The following is a 14,642-nucleotide window of genomic DNA, read 5'->3' as shown; positions in this document are numbered from 1 at the left end:
ATCAATCTCGATCAGTTCTTTTGTAGCAGTCAGAAATATATGCAGGTGTGTGTTTCATATGTTTGTGGCTTGAACAAGAGAAAGAGAGAGTGTTTGTTAATATTACCAGGTCACATACTCAATAAGTGAAATTGGACCAGTAGTCCTAGAAAGATACACTTGATCCAGATGTCTTAATTTTGATACATCCAATCTAATAAACCATTGAAGAGCATTAATTTACCTTTGTAAACAATACCGACTGTCTGACCATCCAATGATAACAAGAACATTCATTTATCTTTGTAAACAATACCGACTGTCTGACCATGCAATGATAATAAGAACATTAATTGACCTTTGTAAACAATACCGACTGTCTGACCATCCAATGATAATAAGAACATTAATTTACCTTTGTAAACAATACCGACTGTCTGACCATCCTATGATAATAAGAACATTAATTTACCTTTGTAAACAATACTGACTGTCTGACCATCCAGTGATAATAAGAACATTAATTTACCTTTGTAAACAATACCAACTGTCTGACCATCCAGTGATAATAAGAACATTAATTTACCTTTGTAAACAATACTGACTGTCTGACCATCCAATGATAATAAGAACATTAATTTGCCTTTGTAAACAATACCGACTGTCTGACCATCCAATGATAATAAGAACATTAATTTGCCTTTGTAAACAATACCGACTGTCTGACCATCCAATGATAATAAGAACATTAATTTGCCTTTGTAAACAATACCGACTGTCTGACCATCCAATGATAATAAGAACATTAATTTGCCTTTGTATACAATACTGACTGTCTGACCATCCAAAGGTAATAATAACATGTGTGTTTCAAAAAGAAAGTTATCAGATGCTTAGACTCATACAGTCACATCAGAAATTGCTGGACTGCCCTGTGATTTGCTAGCTTCAGTTTCAATTCATATTGTTTGTATTTTCTTACTAACATTCATTCCCCCAAGTGACTTGGGGACGAATGTCACAAGAGGCAACTAATGGAGGCAACCATTTTACCTTTTAAGGATTGTCCCCTGGTGACATTTCAGCTGAGGAGGTTTTGGACTTTGTACATGAATGTGATTTATATAAAAGAAAATTTGGCTTTGTATTTGAATGATTTTACCTTTTTGTTTTTGCCATTATCTTTGTTGTTTTGTATGCCTTTGTATTGATATGGTCAGAGATTGAATGGATGAGCCTTCTGTTTGGCATTCTGGTATATATAGAGCTTTTGCTTTGTTGATATAAAAGGTATATGATCAAATACAGAAGTTCATAATTTAGATTCATAATATAGAAAGCTCATTTGTTTCCACATTGCTGCTACATGTGTTTGCAAATTGATTAGCAAAATGTGAATCTAAATTGGTTTGCAAATGTTAATCAGAACTGAAAATTTAAAAATCTTAAGATACTTTTAATGTATAAAGGGAAGATGTCCATGACAGCTTCAGCTTTATGATCAGATTGTAACAAAGGGTTTTATATCAGTAAGGGTATGATGGTAAAGGCAAGATGGTAAAAGTAGGATTTTAAAGTTAAAGGCAAGATGGTAAAGGTAAGATTTTAAAGGTAAAGGTAGGATTTTAAAGTTAAAGGCAAGATGGTAAAGGTAGGATTTTAAAAGGTAAAGGTAGGATGGTAAAGGTTAAGATAGGAACATTGTTTATCTTACTTAAACACAAGTTCCTTTCACTTTCAGTAAAATGAAACCAGATCGAGACAGCACTGAAAGCCCAGATTCTTCATTGAATGGTTCAAGGGGATTAAAGGTAACTACCACAAGTTGTTTGTTTTTTTGGTTGCTTGTATAAAAATAATAAAGTGCAATGCCTGACAAGTAATGAAATTTGAAATAATTATTTAAATAGTTACAATCTTTTCAAGGTTGTTGCATTGAAACCTACTTGGGACTGGGGGTGGTGGGGGTATTTGTGGTTATAGTCAGACTGAACTTTCTGTGTAATCAGAGTACCCAAACATATATTGGTTACAGGCTGTCCTCCCACGGTACATTATCCTGTGAATCACTTAAAATTTTTGGATTCTTAATTTCATAATTTGTCATTTGCAGTAAATGGGATTAAGTATTGCACATCAATGTATATATCTTTATAAAAGATAATGAGGAGATACAGTTCCATGCATTTTTGAGCATCCGGCTTAAAAACCACTGTAGTAATTAAGTTGATTAGGCAGTGTATACATTAGTAACAGTTGTCCCTAAGTTTTTAATCTTGAAGATGCTAACATCCCTCTGGAAAGTAAAGAAGAACAATATATGTTGCATTAATTGCATTAAAGTCTGTTTTCAATCCATTATGAATCGTAGACCAACTTGGGTCTTTGAAAGTATTTGGTACAATTACAGTATAGCTGAGTCAGCCAATGAGAGCAGGTGATTCCAATAACTTTGTGCATTCTCAACCAATGAGAGCAGTGTATTTTCAAAACATTCAAGAGTGTTACCGTCTTCGTGCTTACTAATTCAAACGTGATTTTTTAAAGTATAATTACTCTTCTTTGGTTCAGGTCTTGATGTCTGTTAAGGGCTGTTCAAGTCAAACATACTTGGGACCCATGGAAGGCACTTTCATCATGGAATAGTCACTGACATGTGTGATTTAGAATTTTGTGTCATTTTGAAAGAAACCTTTCGATCAGTCAGTGTCCTGGCATTCATTTTCTGTTTTAAAAATGCCTTCATTGTAGAGTTGCACCATATTACCAGTTTGCCTCTGTGGTTTTTTTTTTTGCATGGTATGTACCATGGTACTTTTTCACTGTGCCATTACTTTGGTAGTTTTCATCAGTACAGAAAACTTAATATGACTTAAATGAAGCTTGTTTTCATTATTTATGACACAATAGTTCAAAACACTTTTTTTTCTTCTCAAAACAGCTGTAGCTATCACAATTTAATAATGATATTACAACTATAATTTTATTTTTGTTCCTTTAATATAATGTTTGACTTGCACGTGTGAATGTGTTCAGTATGTATATCCCTCTGTAAGACTGCTGATCATCCTATGATTGTCAGGACTGCAGTTATTTTATGTCTGAACTTTACATAAATTTCTCACTAAATGTTTTCTCCTTTGTCAAGTACATGTGTTTTATATTTACTGGCCTTTTCTGATAAATGTCTTGCTGGTTGTTGGCATCCCATTCAAAGTTTCTCTACCTGTTATATCAGTATAGATTATAGATTTCAGTATTAGCACTCCTTATTTGTGTCAATAAGCCCTCTAGCCCAATGTTTTTCATTGTATCAGCACTCCTTATTTGTATCAATAGGTCCTCTAGCCCAATGTTTTTCATTGTATCAGCACTCCTTATTTGTATGAATAAGCCCTCTAGCCCAGTATTTTTCATTGTATCAGCACTCCTTATTTGTATCAATAGGCCCTCTAGCCCAATGTTTTTCATTGTATCAGCACTCCTTATTTGTATCAATAGGCCCTCTAGCCCATTGTTTTTCATTGTATCAGCACTCCTTATTTGTATCAATAGGCCCTCAAGCCCAATGTTTTTCATTGTATCAACACTCCTTATTTGTATCAATAAGCCCTCTAGCCCAATGTTTTTCATTGTATCAGCACTCCTTGTTTGTATCAATAAGCCCTCTAGCCCAATGTTTTTCATTGTATCAGCACTCATTTGTATCAATAAGTCCTCAAGCCCAGTGTTTTTCATTTTATCAGCACTCCTTATTTGTATCAATAGGCACTCTAGCCCAATGTTTTTCATTGTATCAGCACTCCTTATTTGTATCAATAGGCCCTCAAGCCCAATGTTTTTCATTGTATTAGCACTCCTTATTTGTATCAATAGGCCTTCTAGCCCAATGTTTTTCGTTGTGTCAGCACTCCTAATAATATTTGTATCAATAAGCCCTCAAGCCCAATGTTTTTCATTGCATCAGCACTCCTTATTTGTATCAATAGGCCCTCAAGCCCAATGTTTTTCATTGTATCAGCAATAGTATAAGCTTAATAATTTCACTTCAGTTACTGGTTTTAGATTACAACTTATACCACAATTAACATGCACATAACAAAATCATCATCTATTTGACATTGACGATTTAATTTACGAGGGGTGTGTGGGGGCTGTGACTTTTTTTATGCTGAAATATTTCCTTTTCTTTAATTACAAGATAAATAAAGATTTTATTCCCCATATAATATCATGGATATAAATGGGTGTTAATTTGCTGTAAAACAGAGTAAAATATTTTTTTCATCAAGTGACAGATGGAAATTAAACAAAAAGGTGTAAAGCCCCTGGCCCCAAAACATTCAGTTGTTGGTCCCTAATATAATTGGGAGCTAACGAGCTTATTTTCCTAACATTAATGTATTCAGGTAAGTATTCATGGAATAGCAGGATTTATTGAAAAATTTGCTTTTTGTCAGATTGGCATGTGAACTTGGGAAGATTGCAGCTGATAATACTACCACTGTAGTGTTATAATGTCATTATTAATTGGTATGTCACTTTGTCATAATGTCATGTCATTGATTGATATATCACTATCATATCATGTCACAAACTTGTATGTCACTGTCAAAGTAACATGGAAGACTGCAGATGATAATACAAGATGTTTACCATTAGAAGTGTTATTTCCTGTCATAAATTGGCATCATGCTGTCATTTTGTTATGAATTGTTTTGTCACCTGTGTAATAATGTATTGTCATAAATTGGTAACAAATAGTGGCATCTCATGACCACATATTGAGTCATGTGGCTATAAATAACATCAATATCTCTGGATGAAGAGAAATGAAATTTATGACACAACAATTAAATCTTTATGCCACTTGCTATATGTATAAGGAGCTAGTGGCAAATCATCAAAAAATGCTAGTCAAATTGTATTAATTGCAAATGTAATAACTACATGTTTAATGGCCCATTATCAGTAGATCATCTCTCTCTCAGATCAACCACTCTGGTGTTCTTGTGGTTGGGGTATCCGTCTCGGATGCAGGAGTTTGTGGGTTCGATTCCCGGCCAAGTCATAGCAAAGACTTAGAAAAATGGTACTAACAGCTGCCTCACTTGGCGCTCAGCGTTAAAAGGTTAGTGTTAGTACTTGTCGGCCTGGTGTCAGGATAATGTGACTGGGTGGGACTTCATGCTACACGTCTACGGCATGATGACCCAGTGCTTGACATCGCTATAAACTGCCACGCTGCAGACATAGTGATATGACTGAAAAATGATTAAAGCTACGTTAAAAATCCAAATCATACAGACTCTCTGAGATCCTAAAAATGTAGGATTAACTTAAATTTTGAGCTGCTTGTAAATTAAGGTAACCAGTTTACATATCGGTACACAAAGCATATTGTTATTTTCAGGGTTTGGAATCGGAGCCATCCAGACCTTCCTTGTTAAAGAATTTATCATCCTCCAAGAAGAGTTCCTTGTCCATTTATTCAGAGATGAATACTAGGCCAAGAAAGGTATTGATGGATACTGGGAATTCATTTATTTTCGTGGTGTTGGGGAAAACAATATTTTATCAGTGCCAGATTGGGGGGGGGAGCATTTTATATTTACAGAATAATTATTGTTCATTAGGTCTTTAAATGCATGGTTTACAACAGCCACAAAATCTCAGAAAAAGTTGAATATTGTATAATTGCAGTTATCCTTATCTTGCTCCTTCAATAATGGGGACATTTTTAATTTTTTTCGTCTTTTATTGTTCACATTGAACAAAACGAATGACAGATTGATGGAGTTATTCCCCTTGTATTATAAGCATCCATTCCAGCTTTTGAGTACTTCAAGATGAACTTTTTTTGGGATAACAGTAAAATACAAGTGAATGATCAGAAATACATTATTATTTTCTTTGGACAGTTGTATGATATCCATCATGAAATTTTGTATGATTAGAAACTGTATGTGGTAGTACATTATAGCTTTTGTTTTGATCACTGCAAAATCTATTTTAGGTGCCCTATGCCAATGTCCTGGCCACGTTGGAGGACTACGACAAAGACAAGGAGGCGGAACATAAAAGAGTAGAGCAAATGCTGCAGGATGTTGACGAAACCTTTAAAGAAAAATCAGGTCTGATACTGATGTGGATTTGTTTGAATCAAATATTAATGCCATGCACACTCAAAAGATGTAAAGTTTCACAATTATTTTTAAGTTATTATTTACAGTAATAGTACAAACATACATAGTGAAAACATTAACTGTTTCAGCTTCAAAATTGCAAAGGAAACATTCCACAAGCAGAACTATTCAGTTGCCTCCTTTTTTTGCCAGACAACAGATCTTCCAGGAAAGCATATTATTCTGCATATAATTTCATTACAAAATCAATAGTGGGTTCAAGTCTCAGGCTTAGCCGATGTAGGTGTGTGAGAAAGCTTGCCAGTAGCTTCCCAAGGATCGGTGGTTCTTACCAGGGCTTTCCCAGGTTCTTCCTACACCAGTTATACACTGGCTGCTATGTATAGCCTATCATGCGCTAAAAATGGCATTAAATCCAAAATAACAACAAGAAAATTGATAGAAGACCTTTTTCAGTGCTTGCCAAATTACATGATACACAACCCTGTGGTCAGTTTTGTTTGACATGGAATGAATAATAAATGGGAGGCTATATACGTACATGTTGTGTACAATATGAAATATTGCATCAATGTATGGAAAGAAAGAATAAAGTGATAGCCATTGATATTACTCCAGTTCTTTCAGCGAAACTTGAGATAGAGTAAATGCATCATTTCAGGTTAACTGTATATTTATACATGGTAATGTTTTCATGAGTTATTTGAGTACATGATACAAACTTTTAATGCAGTGATGTAATCCAAGAAAAATATGATGACACTTCGCAGATTTAAAAAATATCAATGCCAAAACTGTAAAAGCGAACAAGATTAACCCATCATTGTTGCACTGTTAGTGTATTTTGTACTTTTACTTTCATTTGTCGAGCGAAAAGATTGTGTGTTCACCAGATTTGGGGGGTTTGGAGAAATAGTGTCCCCACCCTTGGGATCAGATGTACAACACTGGGTAAATGGGGGGGGGTCTTTCTTTTTTTTCTTTTATAGAAACCCCCCACCTGTCTCTCTTACAATCTTATGCACATAGCAGATGTAATAAGAGGATGGTCAGAAAAGTATTTACAGCACACACAGGAGGGTCATGATAAATGTAGAGAGTGAAGCAATATTGACTAAAATGGGGCAGATTTCGTAAAAAGTGAGGGTGTTTTTTACTGGATGTGATTTTGCAATTTGGGTGAAAAGTAGGGGTGTTTTTTATTTGCGGCAAATTTGCAGTGGGACAATTTTGTGATGTTATCGGTTTCTGGTCTGTAACTTCAGAGGATGCTGCTGCAGCTGCAGTATACAAGCAATACAGTTTTTTTGACATATCAAAGAATATACAGGTAAAACCTATTAAACGAATTGCTTGGGGTCCAAAGAATAACATCATGATATAAGCGAGATTATGTTTAAAAAACTTATTAAAAACTTCCCCATAGAAAATGTGCACTGAAATTTCACTGTCATCAGTTTTGACTAACCTTTTGATCATATATTGTTTTGTTTGCCGGGTTTCATCAAATATCAAATATACTTCAGTTTTGAATTGTATACATACCATTATGGCAAAAAAGGTGCATGATGAAGTTAAGCCAACATTAAATGCATTGCTGGGATTCAAAATCTGCTAGGTATACGAATAATCAGCTTTTCCGAGAGCATGTATTTAGGATGTTAAAAAGAGAGGTCACCTTAAATTAAAAAATGGGAGCCATGCTGCCATTGCGTTATAACAAAGTGCATTATAACAGGTTTTACCTGTACAACATGAAACTTGCCAGAGCACCAAACTTTTAGAAATCGGCTAATAATAACGTATTTCATAAAAAAATATTTGAAAGGTAAATAGATAGTAAAGATTATAATTCAGTCGAATATGGTCAGTTAGTTTAAACAGTAATCCTTTTTTTAAGTCACCGTATAATTGGTGCTGGTAGGAATTTCTTTAAAGAGAAAATAGTTTCTTTCTTCCCTAATAAATATTATTATTATTTATTATTATTATTATTATTATTATTATTATTATTGTTTACAGGTACATTGCAGACGTGCTATCATTTAATAATAATTTTCAAAGTGATCATTTACAAAATTTAAGTTGCCAACTTCCTCTTTATTCATTATATTTTATTAAAAATCCGTCTGCATTGTTAGATTTGATTCATTATTGTTCCTTGTAAATTATACAATTTTGATTACAGTTTTGTGAAGAAAATATCAATGTACATTTTCATTGTTAAATTATAATATTGTGATGACGTCATGATTATCTACAAGGGTCTTTTCTCAAAATGTGTTTTTATCCCACCCCACCCCACCCTACCTCTCCCTCTGTAAATATGAAATTTCTGCCTGGAGCACTGTATGTGTGTACTAGTGTTATATATATCCTGATAATACTTTGATTCTCTTTAAAGCACACATGTGCACAAGTTATTGAGTGCTGTCGTAAAGAAATTCTAAAGTATAAACAGCTGTTTTAAAGTGCTTTGTATAATCTTAATTGAAGGCCAAAAAAATATATACATGTGTTTCCTTCTGCACTGGTTTAAAAATTGGGTAGGTAGCTAAGGATTTTTTATATATAAATGATACACTTTTTATTTAAACATTATATATATTATAATGAATAGTAGCTATAATGTAGAAAGTGCTTCAGTTACTGGACCTAACCATCTCATTTAGACATGCAAATCAATTTCAGAATTTTTAAAAGCGTTTTTTGTGTTAACAATATTTTTGGGGTTTTTTTACCTTGGGAAAAGAAGTGTGAGGGTTTTTCCAAAGACCCAGAGCTGGTCTGCCAACCCGAAACACATTTTGTTTGACCTCATAGCTCAGTATTCAGACTTAATGACCTTTAATTTATTTTTCTTTCAAAAAGTAAAGAACTACATATGCTGTCTAATTTTATTTATGAGTGAAATTTGGAAATGTCTTTTTCTGACAACCAGTATAAAATAAACACAATTTCAGGGACGTTGTTTGGTTGCCATTGAATTAGCCCCAATTTCATCAGGATAGAGAGGCACTGTCATTCTGTGGTTACGGTTTTGGACTTGAAGAGTTCTGATTCAGTTCTTTTAAGGACTTTGTACACAACACCTCTGCATTGAATCAAACTGGAACTTCTACCATGTTGCAGGGGCCCCTTGTGGCCAAGTGGTTTAAAGAGATCTCCAATACAGATCTGTGTCTGTGTGGGTTCGAGTCTCAGATTCTGCCAGTGTAGGTATGTGAAAAAGCTTGCCACTAGCTTCTCTTGTGTCAGTGGTTCTTTCTGGGGTTTTTCCCAGGTTCTTCCTCCGTAATACTGGCTGCCATGTACAGCCTATCATTTGCTGAAAAATGGCATTAAACCCCACAACAACAACAACCACCACCACCATGTTGCATCTTTTGAGCAAGACACTTTACTAGACTAGGTTATGCATAGTATAACCTTGGAGGTGTTGCTGTGCTGCAGAAACCCATCAGTATGGAAAATCAAGGAATAAACATTGATAGATTAAAAACATAATTTTCAGGAGTAAATTCTTCATGAAATTGGACTGTTTTACATTGGGGCAAGGGCAATTTTGGTCCAATCAGTCTCCTAAAGATATCAATAAATTTGTACTGCATGAATTGAAAATTAGTATTAAAATCATCAGCCATAAACTATTACATTGAGTTCATTTTCCTCAATTTTACCCAACTTTGTTTTTTTACATTAATATTTTATCTTTTTTCAGCTGCAGATAAAGTCAAGTCCATTTATGCTACAACAGTGACAAGTTCTTTTACTACAGCCCCAATTTCCACCACAACAGCAGATATACCTACGTCATTAAATTCCAGTTTGGGTCTGAAATCTACTTCACAAATATTAACCACATCTTCTGAACCTACAACTGCTGTTTCTTTAGCAGCAATGGTAACAACAAACACAGTAGCTCCAGTCCCTTCCATAAGCTTGGCTCTGCCAAATGGAGAAATCCCCAAAACTCCACCAAAAGAGGTTATTCCTCAACAGGAGTCTGGAGAAGGCACAAAAACAATAAATGTGACAGCGCCATCTAGTGCATTCCCAGGATTTATGTCATCTAATCAGAACAGTGGTGAGACTCAGACTCCGATTCAGATTAGTCTGATGAAGACTCCAGGCTCACAGGAATCTATAAGTACCATAAGTTCATATACTGTGGCAAGTTCAGCGGCAAAGCCAGGATTTATTTTTTCAGCAGGCACAACAGGTGTGGCTGTGACCAGTTCATCACAACCTCAGTTCTCATTCAAACCTGTGTTCCCACAATCAGCAACAGCAACTACCACAACAGCCTCAACTGGTATTGCAGAAGGATTTAATTTCAAATTTTCAGGAGGTAAGTTGCAAAGATGGGATGTTCAAAAGTTTTAGCTGATTTGGCCATAAGGCTGAGTTAGATTATGTTATAGTCTGTGTCAGTCAGTGTTTGTTTCAACTCTTAAGGCCATGATTCTGGTTGGATTTTGGTCAGACTTGGAATATAGGCTAATATAATCAAGGTCTCAGATGAGTAAGATTCTTGCATATTATTAAGGTGAATTTGAATCAAATTGACTGAGCTTGTTGCTATTCTGTTGGCCATATTTTTTATCCAATTTTGCTATGCTTGTGTAATAGGAGTGGAGACCAGTTTCTACCATTCACAGTTAAGAATCAAAACCAGTTCATCTATCTCTGTCAGGTACATCATACCATGAAACTGTAAAGTCTGATCCAGCTAGGCTGGTTAGCAAGTGGCCTCATGTACCTAGTCTGCTACACTTGGGCTTATATCATCACATTCTCAGAAGAGTTCAATAATGGGAAAGATCCAGACCTTTCATTGAGGTGATCTTGGATCTGTAGCTACTTTGGTGACCTCATTTCTGATCCAGTTTTGATCAAACTTGAAATATAGGCTTATAAAATAAAGGTCCTTGACAGATTCGATAATAGTGATTCATGAGGTGATCGTATAAAATAAAGGTCCTTGACAGATTCGATAATATTGATTCATGAGGTGATCTTATAAAATAAAGGTCCTTGACAGTTTCAGTAATATTGATTCATGAGGTGATCTTATAAAATAAAGGTCCTTGACAGTTTCAGTAATATTGATTCATGAGGTGATCTTATAAAATAAAGGTCCTTGACAGTTTCGATAATATTGATTCATGAGGTGATCTTATAAAATAAAGGTCCTTGACAGTTTCAGTAATATTGATTCATGAGGTGATCTTATAAAATAAAGGTCCTTGACAGTTTCGATAATATTGATTCATGAGGTGATCTTATAAAATAAAGGTCCTTGACAGTTTCGATAATATTGATTCATGAGGTGATCTTATAAAATAAAGGTCCTTGACAGTTTCAATAATATTGATTCATGAGGTGATCTTGCATCTGATTGGCGGTTTCAGAAAGCCCTATATGATACAGTTTTGATTCATCTTGATAATAGATTGAAATCAGATGACTACAAAAACGAACAACCTTGCAAATTGTTGAGGTTATGTTGCAAATGATTGGCTGAGCTTGCAAACACTTAAACAACTCTGATCAGATTTTTATCCACATATATTAATAGGCATATATCATAACGATATAAAATAGCTTTTATTATTAGTGATATTTATCCATGTTAATGAGGTGATCTTCTTGCCGCTTGAGATGACATTTTATCAGACTTGGTAAATAGACTCCTTTAGTCAATATGATGGATGAAGTTAATCTTGCGTCTGAGTTTTTCCCATTTTTTTTATCAACGTAAGTGCCCATTTCCTTTATGAACTGCTTCATGACAATAATGAGTTTTTTAATTTTTTTGCCTTGATTACATCAATGATGAACTTGTTTGTGTAATATTGTGTTTGAACAAAGCAATTATACTAAAGCAGCAGCTTGTGTTTGCATTAAAACAAGAAAAATGTACGTCGTGATTACTTTATTTGAATTAGTCATCAGATGAGGTGATCCACTTCATATGGATAAAATGAGTTTACTAAAAAAAAAATTGCAAGTAAGGTCATACGAAAGATTCATTGAAGAAAAATTCACATGAAAGTTGAAGGATAAATCTGAGGCAGCCACTGAGCTTGATTTAACTATTCCACTAAAGAGACAAGCCAGACTCTGTGGCAGCTAGAATTGTTAAATATCACACAACAAACATACATGCCAACCATTACACTTTTGGCGTAATCATTGTTTTTTCCGCTAAATTACGCCTTACGCATAAATGTATTCGGATTACGAGTTTTCTATATATATATATCCCCCTCCAAAAAAATTAATAATTTGTTTTCTCATTTTTATTAACATCCCATTAATCCCACAGACTGTATTCTAGAAAAGATGGCTTCTATGTAACTACGACAGAAGATTATGCTTGTCCGTAGATTTACATGCACTTTTCTAAGTTTTATGTTCTACTTATAGCAGTTGCCCTATTTCCAAGAAGTAAGCTGGTTCTACTTTCAAACTTTTGCCCTCGGTTTCTATTTATAGCAGCTGTATGGCTTAGTTAGGAGAGAACAGACTGGTTTTCTAACTTGTAATCTTTGCTTGCAGATTCTTTGTTCAAATTGATAACTGGTACATAACCATTCTGTAGGTATTTGGCACAAAAAGTCAAGTTGGATTTATTCTAGTTGATGCATGTGTTAGAGCATAAATATTTTTTCAAATAATTTCACAGATTGATTAGAAAAGATGAAAAATTGATTCAGAGATGAATAAATGAACTACACATTACAGCATTCCATTCTAAGGGCAGCTTCACGCCCCTCGCAAGCTGTGTGGAAAGATTTTAATATTGGTCATGGTGATAAAACAAAGAAACCTTGAATTAGCTCATTTTACTAACTCCAGTACTAAGGTAGTTTCTTTTTTACAGCAGAACTAAATTGTGGGCACCAATTTTATAAATGCAGAGGTGTTGTGTACAGAGTCCTTAAAAGAACACGGACTACCCCTAGCAGTAGAAGACTACATTGGTTCTTTGTTCAGACTGATTCCAGAGTTGCAGAAAATATGCATGTGCAAGAACAAAATCATCTAATATTGTTAGGTGTTTAGCAGAAGATAATTTACTTAAAATTGCAGAAACCATGAAAATTGGGCCGTTTAATATTGCAACAGACAGGAGTAGTGATTATGATTACAAAACGTTGTACCCAGTCTGTGTATGAGACTTTGACAATGAAAAAGGCAAAGTCAGAGTGTTCTTCTTTCTTTACCAGAATTAACAGTAGATTCCACTGGAGAATCAAGTTTTATTTGCTTGATAATTGTTTGAATAAATATAAGACGGCAGAACTGTATTGGGTTTTCAGCTGATGCTGCATCAGTGACAACTGGAATTCATAAAGGAGTTGCATTCTGTATTTTGAAAAATGTCTCTATCATTGTACATATCAGGTTGTCTCTGTCATATGATCCACCATGTTGCAGGAAAAGCTGCTTATAAATTAGAAGGAGAACTCCTGAAGTATCAAGCTGGCACTCTACCTGACAATGTACTTCATGGGGACAGAGTTGATGTGCAATGGCACCTTATTTACCAGCTAAAAGACCCAGTAGCTGGAAGATATAAATTTCCTCCTCTTTGTTAGGTTATGAAAGGAATATTGGTTCTTTACCATTCTAATGCTGGCAGTGAGAGATTGTTCAGTATTGTTAACAAAAGTACACCTGAATTTAGATCCAAGCTCTGTAATCCAGCACTTAGTGCTCTACTAGTGTGCAAAACATTCATAATCTCAACTGTTACAAAGTGTTTTGAAATGCAATGAGAGTCTTGCTTTTTAAAGCTCAAAGCATTCTATACAAAAACTTGAAGCAGTAATTGATGTTAAAAGTCCAGAGGGATAAATAAATCATTTTGTACGTATGCTCATTGAATTTTTTTCATGTTATATGTGGATTACTCTTTTTCTGCTCGGATTATTCTTTTTGTCAACTTGGATTACACTTTTTCCTCGCCAGGGGTTGGCATATATGAACAAAGAGACAAAGACATGTTGATAATTAACTATTGCTTGAACTCATTTGCTCAATTAAAGATGTTTTGCAGTTATTGCAGACAATATCCCCAGCTGGCACAGGTTGGAAATTCAGCTAGTTTATTTATCAATGGAACTGACAAATGCTGTATTTAATCATATAAATCACGTGACAATTTTGGACCTCAGATATCTGAAGCACAGTATAATGATGACAATAGCCAGTATGTGCAGAAAATCACTAAGTTAGAGTTGCTAACACTCCACTAGGAAAGGCCATTTTAAAACTAAATGAGAATGAAATGAAAAACAATAAAACAAAAGATCTCTTTAACACTAACCCAGTATAGAAAACTTTTTTTTATATGGCAGGGTTGGTCCAGGCTTTTAAAATGTTGTTGCAAAAAAAATCACCAGCCTTAATATTTTGTCACGAATTTTCAACAAACTTTGCCAGAACAAGTACAGAATATTTTTCCAAGTCTATTAATGTAATAGTCAATGAAAATTGAAAAAGATG

The 14,642-nt window shown here is 34.5% G+C and overlaps 1 protein-coding gene across 3 annotated transcripts in view; it reads left to right on the top strand.

Annotated features, from left to right (window-relative positions):
- LOC149770828 (uncharacterized) overlaps nt 1-14,642 on the top strand; it is a 45,088-nt gene that overhangs the window by 16,283 nt on the left and 14,163 nt on the right. For all 3 annotated transcript variants that reach the window (XR_016418458.1, XR_016418457.1, XM_089949072.1), the window contains exons 7-10: nt 1,721-1,790; nt 5,393-5,497; nt 5,996-6,113; nt 9,847-10,476. Coding sequence is in view for 1 of the 3 variants with exons in the window: in XM_089949072.1 (XP_089805198.1) it covers nt 1,721-1,790; nt 5,393-5,497; nt 5,996-6,113; nt 9,847-10,476 (923 nt within the window). In the remaining 2 variants the exon portion in view is untranslated. The remainder of the gene's footprint in view (nt 1-1,720; nt 1,791-5,392; nt 5,498-5,995; nt 6,114-9,846; nt 10,477-14,642) is intronic.

This window comes from Sinohyriopsis cumingii, unplaced genomic scaffold, assembly GCF_028554795.1.
Source record: "Sinohyriopsis cumingii isolate HCF-2022 unplaced genomic scaffold, ASM2855479v2 utg002264l, whole genome shotgun sequence".
Classification (NCBI taxonomy): domain Eukaryota; kingdom Metazoa; phylum Mollusca; class Bivalvia; order Unionida; family Unionidae; genus Sinohyriopsis; species Sinohyriopsis cumingii.
This window is presented reverse-complemented; position numbering and strand designations above follow the sequence as displayed.